The 15,174-nt window shown below is 38.9% G+C and overlaps 2 protein-coding genes across 12 annotated transcripts in view; both read right to left on the bottom strand.

The window, feature by feature from the left end:
* The window catches only part of zip (myosin heavy chain 10), a 177,478-nt gene extending 170,187 nt beyond the window's left edge, over positions 1–7,291 (bottom strand). For all 5 annotated transcript variants that reach the window (XM_071588587.1, XM_071588586.1, XM_071588585.1 and 2 more), the window contains exon 1: positions 6,742–7,291. In XM_071588587.1, coding sequence (XP_071444688.1) covers positions 6,742–7,098 — 357 coding nt within the window. In that variant the 5' untranslated portion in view covers positions 7,099–7,291. The remainder of the gene's footprint in view (positions 1–6,741) is intronic.
* A 413-nt stretch (positions 7,292–7,704) lies between these two features.
* LOC139691100 (zinc finger protein 271-like) overlaps positions 7,705–15,174 on the bottom strand; it is a 49,456-nt gene continuing 41,986 nt past the window's right edge. For 4 of the 7 annotated variants that reach the window (XM_071588868.1, XM_071588867.1, XM_071588860.1 and 1 more), the window contains one exon: positions 7,705–12,675. In XM_071588868.1, the coding sequence (XP_071444969.1) occupies positions 10,821–12,675 (1,855 nt within the window). In that variant the 3' untranslated portion in view covers positions 7,705–10,820. The remainder of the gene's footprint in view (positions 12,676–15,174) is intronic. The other 3 variants (XM_071588861.1, XM_071588862.1, XM_071588863.1) reach the window with 3 other exon arrangements.

Genomic DNA, 15,174 nt, shown 5'->3' on the forward strand with positions numbered 1-15,174 from the left:
GCTCCCTCCCTCAATCTCTCTCTCCCTACCTCAATCTCTCTCTCCCTCCATCCTCTTCTCGGGCTCAAATAACCACCAAAAGCAAAGTGGAGAGAGAGCCTGAGGCTACGTTTACACTCTAGCGCGCGCACACGCACACAGACACGCATTCTCTCGGCGTGCGTGCAACCTCCTTCACGTCTCCTCCCGCCCCCACTTGCCCTCCCTCTCCTCCCCGTGACCCACATGGCAGATGCACGGAGAGGGGAGGAGGGGCGGAGTGGGGAGGAGAGCATGTATGGTTCGAGGGAGTGGACGGGGGGGGGGGGGCGAATGGAAAGAATCCTTTGGGCACGGGGCTGCGCGTGGCAGAGGGAATGGGAGGATAGGGAGGGATAAAGCAAGATATGTCAGGGCAGAGCGCGAGAAACGGCCACCGCCTCCCGCGGAGCAAGGGTCCCAGGGCTGTTGCCTCTTAAGGCCTTATAAGGGAAGGAAGGAATGTGTTATGTAGGATGGGGGAAGACTGAACGCCCGCGAGGAGGGGGTGAAGCAGTGGAAGGGGCCAGTGCAAAGGGGAGCGGTAGAGGAGTAGAGGACCTCTAAAAAGGAGCAACATCGAAGGAAATACGGGATCCGCTAAGGCACTGACTACTTGTGGCCAATCGTGAAACTTAACTAGCCGTGATATCAAAGGCCTTTCCACACGGCCCAAAGAAAGCACAGTAGTCCCTATTTGGGTAAGGGGGACAGAGAAACAAGCGAATTATGAAAACCAAACAAGTCACCTTGGAATATTACGTTCGCTGGTTTGTCCACCACTCCTAATATGGTATTTGATAATACTTGGCAACTCTACTAGGGTAGAACGCGGTACTAGACAATTTCATGTAATCTTGAGACATACTTGACAGCTGCGCGTTGACAGAAGCAAACGTCGCATTTAAAATGGCCAAAAATCCAGATTTGTTTTCAATAAATCTAAGACTTGAATTTTTGAAGGCCAACATATGCAGCATGACATTCCAAATTTTCCTAAATTCATCAAAAGCGCTCTGCAATTCACCCGATCCGGCCCAACGTTACCGCTCTTGTGACGACGGAAATAGTGAACAGGAGAAAAACGAATTAATTTTGTCAGAGAATAGTAACAACTGGGACATCCTTCACTACGAAGGACGAGATCAGCGGATTCATACGAATAAAGTCAATTCGGAGCAAAACAAAATGAGACAGCCGTTAGGTCAACTTAAATTAAATGAAGCAGAGTGGATGTCAAGAACTTTCACCTGACTGCAATAGCACAACTCACAAGGGACATTATGCCGGCACTCTGAGATATGTAGCCAGCGACGACAAGTTGGCACATTTCTTTTAAGATTTCAAGAGATGAATCTACAGGTACACGTCAAATGTGCATAGGCGACATCACATCGGTCCACTTTTAGACAGCTATCCTCACTAGAGCACCCATTCCCTCGAAAGGGTACGGATTAATACGGAACAATTAAAAATGAAACATGGGCAATGCCGAAGGAAGTGATGGAACAATTAAACCAAACAACTTTATTACATACTACCAACGGCGGAAATACTTTTCACAAAGATTCCTCTATCTATTGTTTTTGTACATACACCAGTATTTTCAGGTTTTCTATCGGATAAATTTCCAATTATATATTGAAGTTATTCTTACTTTATTGCATACTATATATGTACGTGTAATATGCAATAATATTTTTGGCCAGGACAAGCTATTCACAGAATTAAACCTAAAAGACATTTCTGTGACAGGGAACAGGTGCACGAAATGCCACTATACCCTGCGAATTCGGCGGTAGATAAGTTCCAAAGGGAACAGGTGGAGCAGCCGACAACTCGGGATCATTGGAATGGTGGGAAAGGAAAGTGAGGCCGGCGAACTGGATGTCTTAGGGGTCCAGTGGGGCTTTCTACCGTCTTCGCGACCGTTGCAAAATATCGGCAGCATCGTAAGGAATGGAGGGGTGCAGAGAAAGGTGTAGAGCGTGAAATGAATGACGCATTCGCACCTGGCTCCTCGAATTCCCTACTAGGACAGGAAAAACCAAAGACATTCCCAAGAGCGCAATGGAAAGCAAACCAGGGTATAATACAATATATTATAACAAGTGTACATTGATTAAGTGAAAGGAATAAAGGACTACTAATGGGTACACGAGTGGCGTGGTGCCCCCGTGGCTCAAGCATTCGACTCGTTCCAGGGTTCAAAATTCGGGCAACATCTTCGCATAATCCGATTAAAAATCCAACCGGAGCCTTTTCAGAGCACAGGAAACTCATAGGAAACGCAGAGGGAAAGGAATTGTCCCCTTACGAGGCTGCATGAATTTCATGAGTCATAACTTAGAGCTGAGCTCTACCCCACACGCCTATGAAAAGCAGTTGATCACCTATCGGTTTTTACTTTTGGCGGGCCCGATACACTTAAAAATAACAAAATGCATTCACGCAACAGGCGTAATGAATGAAATTCAAGATTAAGACCAAGCCACTGAAGCATTGAAACTGAAAATGTATCCTCCTGTCGTATAATTGGTCTTTGCCATAGTAGAGGCATTGACAACGGCAAACTATTATTAGCTGTTCCCACTGCCTTCACGGCAATTTGATGGCTATTCACTCTTTCCAGAAATCGCTAATTGAATTTAATTCTACATAAAAATTCACCAATTATTGACTGTTTTACAAGGCATTTTGGGAAAACTTGTAACTCTGGAAAGGAGCGCATTTTACGGATTCGCAACTCTCGCAACGCCCATTTACGGATTGAAAATCGATCATAGAGGCGCAATAGTAGAACTCGGCATGAATTGAACTTAAGAATACGCAACGTAAATCGATGACATTTACTTGGTACCAACGACATGCACAGCTTCACACAACTAATGCACCACTCCAAAAGTGAAGCCGGTGACTGAATCCTTGACCCTACTTACAAAAACAAACCTTAATAAGGGAACATTACTGAGAGTACTAGTAGAAGATTAATCATTTTGTAGTAGCGCAAATCTGTCTCTCAGTAACACACATCAAACAGTCATCCATTCGTAGAATGTAGCACCGAAATCTAGTTTCACGATTAACTTCATCAGATAACGGACTGAATTAGCCACGATAGTATTATGTAATAAAGAAATCCTAACTAATAATCATCGGCGAAGTAGATATTCACTATAAGCACTAAATTTCGATTCATATCACATATTTCCACTTCAAAAAGAAATCACTGATACAATGCGTACATATTACCTCTGAGATGCCTCCAAACTGCAAAGTTTATCTTAAATAATTAAATCTTGCAGGTCATGACCAATAATTTAATTATATTACTCTCGCAGGATGTCGTACAGATGAAATGTGTTAAAAATGAAATTACTGAATAACGGGACCTTAGCCTATGAAACCTAAATACGAAATTACTTAAATTAAAAACGCGTGCTCTTGGCATAGCATGAAAATCAAACGGCAGTCGAACACTAGCCCCATCGACATTTGAGACACTAATTTGGAACTAAATAGAGGAAGAAAATAACATCAAGAGGCACTAAAAGCTTATTGGTTCAGTGGATCGAAATGAAATATTTTCTAGAGCAAAATATTTTATCTCCATCTATATGGCACCCTGCAAGCCATTGCTGGAGTGTGCGGCAAGGTGTGATTCCACAGCAGGCATGCACCATCAAACAAAGTTTTCGTATCTGTTGATTACCAATGATGTGTAACAATTCAAACAAAGGGGAAAATGATAACTATAAGTACATTCCCTGCGGTTTCTAACAATAAGCGCAAAATACTTCTCTACGCATGCGAGACGAGCTGCTAGTTACAAGGTCGATAAACTAGGGCCATATGGAACAATGACAACATAATAGGCTACTTAAAAGAAAACTACTTCGTTCCCCCAAGCGCGGTCGTTTACAGCTAATCTGATGCCTTATCGCTCACGGGAAAATTAGATCTTAAGTCATAATATGACATTTCTAAGTTCATAAAAACACACACCTAATACAACTATAAATTATCTTATAATGCAGAATAATACATAAACGCAATAATTTATCAAAATATAAGTTAAGGCTATAATTTCACCAAATAAATACCTCTAGTTAATACATAAATTCAAACGTGGCAACATATAGTATATGATTAATCAAGAAAAATCGTTACGTGACAGAGGTTATACGTTCATACAACCACACCGCAAACATTAGTCAGGAATAAAATACTAATTTATCTTTGAAAAATGCTAACACCGACTCTCAGAAAAAAATTCATCAACAAGATACACACATAATATTGCCACTCGGAATATGCTTTAAATGACACAGAATGCCTATCCGAAAACTCCACTCATTCCTAGTCTTAGTCCAAATGTTCTCGAATTTCCACTATACTATTCAATTCCGGCATGATTCATTGATGGAAATATTCCACCACCCTAAATTCGGATTTTCTCAGCATAGCATGGAGATATATAAATAGGGGCCTAGCAATTATCCTGCCGTGAAGATAAATATACATATGCCAAGAAAATCGTAGCATGAGAACGCTAGTGAAATTGAAACGAAGTTAGGAGCTGATCTCGTTATTAATAATTAATATTAAATTTCAGTACCTATGGGATATTCAATATACCGCCGCTAAAGCATATTATATATATAATATAAATAAGGTGCTCTAGAATATAGTAACCCATGATCAAGAGAGGAAAAACCTTTGGCAAGGTCAAATCAAACGAAAAATTACGCTATAGTTCCCTCTCAACGGCATTAACGGGCCACATTTTAATGCAATTTTTCGTACTTTCATAACACAAGCATGGAATTTAAGACGATAAAGTTCCATTCCGGAGTAAAATTAATATTTAAGAAAGAGTCTCCCATAACCATAAGCCACCTGCCAGTCCGGTGAAAAGGGGTTTATGAAGTCTACCTGTATCACAATCATAACTTATCCTATTAACGAATCAATGAGGCTCCTAAGGAACTATTTCAATAAAATTAGACACTCAGTTTAAAATGGTGTTACACCTGGTGCTTAATTGTTATAAGCCAGAACGGATGAATACTATATGTATTATGAATATAACCCTCACGAGCCACAAACGACTTACACATACCAATTTTGAAAAATCATTATGACAGGAGAGGTTATTTTATTACCCCATTGCATAGACTTATGAACAATGAAGATTTAGATAACGGTAAGTAGTAAACAAAAAAAATAAAACACCTAAATATTCGCATAGAAGTATCCTTAAAACTACCATCAAAATTAAGTCAAATTATTACCCTACAAAAATGATAGCTATGGATCTAGCAATGGCCCTCCAAATTATTCAAAGCGGCACCACAGGGTAGTAAATGAAAATCACAATTCAACGCCACGGAATACGTCTTGTCTCATATAATACAGTAGGATATGCGAAGGGATATAACTGTGAGCAAATAACTAAATGCCAGATGAGTAATCATGCCAGGGAAACTCGCATGTGCATGAGTTATCAGTTACTCATCCGCCTCTGGCTAATAGTTCCTACGTACTTTACCGACGAAATTTTGAATCTTAGCCTGCAACTACCACTTGCTTTCGGGTCGTTCAGACACCTATTGAGTTAAGTATTAAATCTGAATTTCTTCTAACGGTCAGTCTTTCAAATCACAAATTTACTGACGCATAACTACAGTATAACACGATGAATTATTGCTCTATTCTTAAGTACAGCTCTAATAATCGTGTTCTTTTCCATTGCTGATTTTAACATTTTTAATTTACTAAATTATCACTCAACTCGTTACCAACAAAAACTTAAACTTTCAGAGATTCGACCAGCTTAACCAGTACTGTAGCTAATACGTTGAAACAAGGGTCTGCTAAATGTCAAAATGTGAATAAAAACGTACAAAATATGAACTCAGTCGAACAGATTCGGTAACTACTAATTAGTTTTTTCCGCACTGGGCTTAAGAAAGAGCTGTCCCATGTTATAAGCCCTGTCATGAAAAATTTACATGGCTACGAAATGAGTACGCCACATGCCCTAGAGTAGCAGCCCCGCTGTACGGTTAATGCCTATACCGCCCCACCCCACGAAAAAGCGTTCAGATATAGATTACTTTAAAATATCGTGTATGGGCGTGGTTTCTATCAGTTACGCAAAATGTGGAAAACTGATGGATGTGAAGCTGATTTACTTATCAAGTTGTGAAAATTTTGATTTAAACATAAGGCGCACGATTCCAATATTGACTCAGAAAATTCCAAATGTATAAAGAAATGACCGTACCGAGTATCTTCATTACTGGATGTAAAAATACTTTTCTACCGACAAATTAACTTTGGGCAATATTCATTACAAAATACAAAACATAAATTAACTTTGAGAGGAATTAATTCTTCCAATACTTCGCCCATAAGCCGACTCTGAAAACTGGGAAAACTGTCTCCTAATTATAATTTCACATTCTAATTATGCCGAATTTTTTTATTCTACGCCACTTTAACCAAACATATCTTTAAATATGGAAATATTAATCAAATAGAAGCCTTAGAAACATGCAGAAAATGTCAATGTTGCTTAACTGCGGCAAATTTTACCAGGAATTTACCAAAGAAACAACTAAATTCGAGGGATAATTGTAACGTGATATGATACATGAAGTTGATCCAATTTCCTTGGTGGGAAAGTCACTCAAACAAAGATGCACATGGGCTACTTACGTATATCAATCCAGAGTAGTACCGATCCTTCAGGTTGTGCAGTACAGATGCTTCATTCAAGCAGGTGAGCTCTGCCATATCCTCCACTTTGTCAAATTTGGGCGGATTCATTTTTTGAATATCATCCTTGGCAACTAGTTGACGTTTACCGGTTTCCACAATTTCCACATCAACTTCATCTCCACGTTCGCCTTTAATGCTTGCGGAGACAAATCCATGTGCTTCATGTGGAACCCACACAAGTCTTTTTTGAGTCCATTCCGCTTGTGTAGCTGGATCATTAAATACATTTCTATCGACAGAGAGGTATTTCAAGTCTGGATCGGACCGGTCAACTTTCGTTTCACTATCCGCCATGTTGAATAAGCGATGTTTTACCTGTCACTAAAGTACCACACTTTTCTCTCAATATCTTCCCGTTCACTGTCTATCAGTAATATTCGTCAAAAGCGAACAAATATGTCTTTTACTCGATGGCTAATGACTAATGCACTAGATATATGAATCCAGTGCTTCGCAATGGACGACAACCGACCGACTACACTGACAGTTGAACTGTGAGATGTACGCCGAATGAGCAGAGCCCCACCGGCCGACGCCCGCCTCACTCGGTCACGTGACCTCAACTTCAACCGTTGGGCGTAATTTAGCGCTGAGAAATACCATGAATTCCAAGACCGACATGCTTACGCGGGGCATTCTGCAGGAATTAATTATGAAGCATATTTCTCAAGATATTAAAGTCGTATCACATTATTTATGTATCGTTAAATTAGTTTTCACATCGTTGTTGCAATAATTATACGCAAACGTGGGTATATAAAAATTCTAATATTTTATAATTACAATCTTTCGTTTATAATTAATACTGAAGGAATTACGTTTTGTTTTTAATGAAATAATAAGGGCATAATGGCACCAAGTACATGATTATTTCACAAAAAAATAAATGATTCACATGTTTCATATTTTTTACTCCAATAAAAGATTTCAACTACAAATAATTCATTTTTTCACAATACTGTATTCATTTAGCTGATACACTACACAGTTAATAACCTACAACTTTCTGCATAGACAATGTTCACATGTACAGGAATTCAAAATTTGTATTTGCCACATGGCTCTCCAGAAAATGGTACATATACAACGTATTTGTGCCAGGTACAACGCCTAATAAAAATTAATCATGGCTTAGAAATAACTCAAAACGAGTATAACAACTCTTAATATCACTGTTTTCCTGGCAATTCTTATGCTATTTCCTATTGTACAACTTCAATATATATCATTGACTTTCACAAATAACATGGTTTCCATCAAATTCTGCTGAAACAATATGCCACTATAAAAAAACTGTCTCATCACATAGCTACATCCAAGAAGCACTCCACTGGATTTAAGACAACCACCACCTTAAAACAAGCCTCACAGAAATACAAGTCATGAGTTCACTTGGTTAAGGCCTATGGTACCAGTATGACTGGTTAAAAAAGTCTAATAAAACAAAAAGTGAACATGAAACATGGCACTATAAAAGCACTCAGTGGAGAAATAAATTTTTTCTTAGCTTTGGTGTTTAATAAACACTGAATAATGTAAGCTGTCATAAAAATACAATAAAAACAAAGCTGACATCTACAGCCAGGCTACTTTTTCAAACAGTAAATAAATAATATGTAGAAAATTTTACCAACTATAGCATTTTCTAAGGCTTCATCATATTCAAAATGCACAATTTTGCTGGAAAAACACTTAAGTGGGCATTTAACTTTCTGATTAGGCACAGACACATTCATTCACCTTGAAATCACAAAAGCCATCCACCCAATTAATAAAGTCACATACTAAAACTGCACTGTCCTTTTTGCATCATAGATTCAATTCATGAAGTTAACCTCCATTAAATGGGCAAACAATTGACATGTACTTTGAGAGTAGAAAACTTATCAATATTTGGAAATTGCAGTAAACAATATAATTCCACAAATTACAGATTTAAAAAAATTCTTTCATAATGTTTGTACCAACAATCATTGCTTAAATCAAGCAGCAGATGAACAGGGACTAACACTTTGGCTTTTGAGGACATGAGTGGAAAGAAGAAACTTTATTTTTAAAAAAACCCGACACAAATTTGACTGAAAGAAAAAAGAAAACTCCAATAAAAATGTGATGAATCCACAATAACTTCACTTAAATAAGTGGAATTGATGACAATTAATGAAATAGATATAGAAAGTTCACTTGAGTCACCTTAACAGTACATGCATCCTCGTATTTCATAACCTGATCGTTATATAGTAGATTTTAAATAAAAGGTGAAAAATATCACAATTAAAAAGTTATACCTTGAAGTGTAATCCTTTTTTTTTGGGGACAAAAATGTATTTGTAACTTGCCTTAACTTTCACTGCAGAAAATATCTAATATGCAAGAGAGCACCCAAAATCACAATCAGCACTGGTTTCCTTAAAGATGAATGTTAAAAGCCAAAATATTATTATACAATCACACACATATTATGACACAGGTGTTATATGAAAAAACTTAGGATCCATGTTTGCAGAATTAACTACACCATAAAAATTGGACTCATCACTGTTCGTATTAAGTTACAAAAAAATGAAGCCATCAATGAAAGAACAGTAGTATATGTAAAAAATTAAAATGATTTCTCACTTTTATCATATGAATGAAAACAACACATGAATTTACATGATTTTTTTACATGATTAAAGCAGTTCTAGTAACTCGTGTGTGCACTTTATAATGGCTCATTCCAGGACTCCAAAAACGGAAACACCTCCAGCACTGCATTTTGTTATTCCAGGATAATCATTTTCCATGATGCATACCTACTTACAGGAAACACCATACTCAAATATCACACCCAGCACTAAGCACATAGTTATTACATTCATCGTAAACAAATGATTTGCTCGTTGAAAGATGAAACCATCCACAGTGGCACATGATCATGTTACTTCAAGTACAACATTACTTGTTAATAAAGAGCTCATTATCTAAGATTTGTATGTGACTGAAAAAATTGGTGTTCCATTTTACAACACTGCATATAGCTTCACATAAAACAAAATGAATACCACAAATTCCCATTCTTTATGAAGCTTTTTACAAAAAACATTTGCATCTTTCACTGGACATTTGTCTCCCTTATTCTAATGATCACACGATGAATAAATGAACAAATTAAAGCAAATAGGAAAAACTAGTAGGCCTCATAAAATTTATGTTTGTCTCTGCCATCCAAAGTTGTTAAAAGCATATACATGTATCATTATTATTTTAAATAAATCCAACAATTACATCAGAAATTAATATATGATGGCAACTTGAATTGGTTTTTACTATTTAAATTTATCAAATATATAAAAAATATAAGTCTTACTATTATTATAAAGCAATTGCAATCAATCCCCACATTGAATATGCACAAAAGTTACCTTCTGCTTAATAATCCATTTTAATAAACATAAGTAAAGTGTATAACTATGCACCATTTTCTTCAATGGTTAAAAGCAGAACTATATAGTTTGTATTTATATATATATATATATTTAAAGATTTATATGTATATGTGTGAACAATCATTTCACTGATATATATATATATTAACTACAAAACTGATTATATAAATTTCCCCACAAACACACGGTAAGACTAAGCAAATCATCATGAGAAGCACAATCTTGAATTTATACATAAACATGGAATATAGCAATGTGACATCTACACATTCTGCATTTTACGTTAACGCATTTATCACCTCACGGTGGTCCTTTGCATTCAAAAGCACAACCCCACAAATGTAGTTAGCTCAAGTGTTCAGTGTATACACCCACTAGGAGAGCTCCAAAAGATCTGAATCTACTGGTCTCAATGTTGATGCAACACTGGCAAACCAAAAGGGCTCAGTTAAAAATTCCTCAGTGGATGGAGGGATGGGGGAAGATGGGGGTCATCAGTATGCTCACATTAAGATAACTTGAAAAGATAGAGAGAGTGAAATTAAAAAAGTACTGCATGATCACACTCCAGAGACAAACCCCCACAAATCAATAAGTGGCCAACACGCCATTCGCAGCAGGAATTGAAATATTGTTCTCTGTGTGCTTGCGCATGTGGCGCAGCATGTTGCCCTTCTCAACAAAGGACTTCCCACAATCCCCACAACTATAGGGGCGGTCACCCGAGTGGCTGCGTTTGTGACTCACTAGATGCCCCTTACACATAAAGTCCTTGCCACAGACGTCACAGTTGTAGGGGCGCTCACGCGAGTGTGACCTCTGGTGGAACAGCAGGTTCCCCTTGAGCGGGAAGGACTTGCCGCACTCCCCACAGCTGAAGGGACGCTCTCCTGAATGGCAGCGCATGTGGTTGATCAGGTGCTCCTTCCGCGTGAATGGCTTGGAGCACACGTTGCAGCAGTGGGGGGTCTCGCCTGTGTGCTGGCGCATGTGGTTGGTCAGGTGCTCCTTGCGCGTGAACGTCTTGTTGCAGTACTCACAGCGATGTGGAGACTCCCCTGTGTGGATGCGAACGTGATTCACAAGGTGTTCCTTGCGTGTGAAAGTCTTGGAGCAGTAGTGGCAGCGGTGGGGGGACTCACCCGTGTGCTGGCGCACGTGGTTGGTCAGGTGCTCCTTCCGGGTGAACGTCTTGGTGCAGTACTGGCACTTGTGCGGCGACTCCCCAGTGTGCTGGCGCACGTGGTTCACCAGGTGGTCCTTGCGGGTGAACGCCTTGGGGCAGTACTGGCACCGGAAGGGGGTCTCGCCTGTGTGTTGGCGTACATGGTTGATGAGATGCTCCTTGCGAGTGAAGGACTTGGCGCAGTAGCCACATCGGTGGGGGGACTCACCCGTATGTTGGCGGACGTGGTTCAGCAGGTGCTCCTTGCGCGTGAAGGTCTTGGAGCAGAAGTCACAGCGGTGCGGCGTCTCCCCGGTGTGCCACATAATGTGGTTCGTGAAGTGCTCCTTCCGGGTGAAGGACTTCCCGCAGATCTCGCAGCGGAAGGGCGTGTCGTTGGTGTGGCTCCTCATGTGGTTGTTCAGGTGCTCCTTCCGAGTGTACTTCTTCCCGCACATCTGGCAAGCATGCGGGGTCTCACCTGTATGCCACATGACATGATTCATGAAGTGCTCTTTGCGTGTGAATGATTTCTTACAAATGTCACAACGATGGGGAGTCTCACCGGTGTGCTTCCGCACATGGTTCACCATGTGCTCCTTGCGCGTGAAGGTCTTTGCGCAGTATTGGCAACGATACGGCGTCTCCCCAGTGTGGCATCGGGTGTGGTTGTCCAAGTGCTCCTTTCTCGCAAAGGACTTACCACACACAGTGCAAACATAGGGCTTGTCCCCGGCATGGCGTTTGGAATGGCGTTCCAGTCCACTGGCACTGGCAAAAACATGAAAACATACTCCACAGGTATAAAGGCTACCGCCCAGGTGACATTTGCCATGGCGTGCCAATTCAGCATTGCATGCAAAAGCCTTTCCACACACTTGACAAGTAAAAGGTTTCTTTTCAGTGTGGTACCTGCGGTGGACAATTAGTTGGTAACGGAATGGGAATATCTTCCCACATATGTCACATACATGGGTGCCAGTGGCAACCACTGCAGCAGCACCGGCAGTGGTTGTGGTGGGCGTGGCATTACCCGTGCCTTCTGCTGGTTTAGTCTGACATGCCAGGGCTGGATTTGCACTTAATGCCATTTCATTCTGAAGTTTCCCAAACACCTCATGATATGCCAGTAACTGATTTATATCATCCACATTCACCTTATACATGTTTTGCACCATTTCAACTCCAAGATTTTTAGCCAATTCTTGGTCACCAACGACACCAGCTTTAACTAGACCTTCAGCGGTCACATGTCCCTTAATATCCTGACCAGGAAACCTGTAAATGAGAAAGAAAGTATACATATAGAAAGAGTATTAAAGCATTCACTTAAACTAAGCCTTATGAAATACCAAACATTAACCATTTAATATTTTAAAATCCATAATTCATTAACATGCAACCAAAATTTCACTACCAACACCCACAGTAATTCAACAATTCATAGAAATAACTACAAATTTGTAGAGCTACCCTAATCACTATCACCTCACAAAACAAATAGTTAAATATTACACCAAGCCTTACAAGTATGCACTAATGAGATATCATTTATCCCATAGGACATGCCTTGTTTTATATATTTTCTAAAATTAGTTTAACCTGTCCCATAAACGATAGTATTGGATCAAACTCAATGGCACTCACTCACAAGAAAAATATACATAATTATGTCACCCACATTTTTAAATATTTACCAAAGATTTACTTATTATTTAAAATAATAAAAGACCATTAATAAAATCAAGGATTGCAAAGTAAAAGAAAACAATGGGAGCTCAAAATTGATATTCCTATATAATATAATCACCATCACATTTACACCAGGAAAAAAATATATACCAAAATAAACATTGTCTAACAAATTGTCTATACAAAGATTTACTGAAAAAAATAAGTTAGATATTTTAAAGCATAATACCTCAAACATAAATGCAAAATAATTTTAAGGCAAGCTGAATAAATGATTAAAGACTATTTGCTAAGTTATAACTAAACATTTGCAGAGTATATTTTTGGCATCATGTATAATAAGGTATTACAATGGGTGTGCATGAGGGAGTTTAACAAGTTATATGAATATACAATGCATGTATGTATAGTAAATATTCTACACACTAAGAAAACAAATAATGAAGGCCTATCACAAAAATATTTTAAATTTGGCAGCCATGCCAAAACATAATATATTTCAGTGAGTGTCCTTTTTCATTTTCTCGTAAGTTTTACAAGTGTCTCAATAAGTACTGTGTTTTGTTGCTGCCCAATGTGCTCGTATGTGTGTATGTGCATGTACAGGGTGTGGCCGCACAAAATTTAATTTTGAAACCCCCACTGTTTTATACATGTAGAGGTCGCCATTGGCACCCAAATAAGCTTGATGTATGTACTCCAAGTCATAACCTCAAAATGGTTGTTAAGCTGAGAACAAGTGCAGAGTATAACCGAAGAGCCACGATTATTGAAAGTGTACATGCTAGTTGCTTGGCAACAGAAATAATTTGGTTCTCAAATTTTCAGAAATTAATTGGTTCAGTATCTAAGGTTAATGGTATATTAGGTCATTTCAAAGTATAACAAGTCGGAAAAGGCCAAAAATGGTTTGGCAACTGGTGAGGAAAACTCAAAGGAGCAATGTGTCAGGATGCTTGTGTCATCCAACAGACTCAGGAGCTCATTTTTGAGGATACAGGGTAATCGATTTGAAAATTGTCATCAGTACGAGTGAAAAGAATATGTGTTAAATCGATGAGGAGGACCTCCACTACAGTCTTATACCAATAAAATAAAACATGCTTCCCGAACTGCCAGGGCAAAGCAAGTAGAACATTACCAACTGCTTTTGTGTTCCTTTAAAAACAATGCTGCTAGATGAATCAATTTTTTTCTGACAATTTGTTCAACAATGGATGCTAAAACCAACTGTAGGAACGACTGCCAACTCGCCCAAGACCCTGAAGATGCCCATTTTGTTTCCAGGACAGAATTTCTGGCAAATGTTCACATGCTAAGAGCTGTGAGGGTGATGCACTAATTTTTTTTAACTAAAGGGGAAAATATCAACAAAGAAATTTATTTGCATGTTCTACAAATGCGGTGAAGCTGTGGATGGAAACTGTGTCATTTGGATGGACATTTTCTAGCAGGACAGTACACCAGCCAACACAAGTCATTAGGCCCAAAATTGGTTGTTGCACACCATCCAATATGTTTGGTCCAAAGATTTCTGGCCTCCCAGCAGCCCAGATTTGAATCCGCTAGACTACTATGTGTGAGGCTTGGTGGAAAGAATCACCAAAGAGTCCAGCCATCCAAATGTTGAATCAGTGAGAGCTATTATTGAAACGACATTCACTGATATGGGCCGTGGCAAGTTAAAATGGGCCTGCAAATGCTTCAGACCGTTAATGGAGGTCATCATTCAAGTGGAGGTTGTGAATAAATATGTTGTTTACGGCCAGGCAAACAATTTAGTATAAAATTTTTGTAAATATTTTCATTTTTGTCATTTAAAAATATTTGGAAAAATCGTTTAATGTCAGGATTTTTGTGCTGAACCTGGTACATGCAGTAAAACCTTGCTAATTCATGCTCTGTGTAGGTGATTTCTCACGCGGTCTCAAGATAACTGCACTCTAGTACTTATTCTGAAAAATCCCTTCTGCTAGCATATTTCTCCGGGCATGAATGAAAACCATACTTAAATAATTCATTATTTTTCCAGTAGTATTGTAAATTATAAAATAACAGCACCACATGAAGTAAATAATTCACTTA

This window comes from Hetaerina americana, unplaced genomic scaffold (genome assembly GCF_022747635.1).
Source record: "Hetaerina americana unplaced genomic scaffold, ioHetAmer1.1.p SCAF_3, whole genome shotgun sequence".
NCBI classification, from domain to species: Eukaryota; Metazoa; Arthropoda; class Insecta; order Odonata; family Calopterygidae; genus Hetaerina; species Hetaerina americana.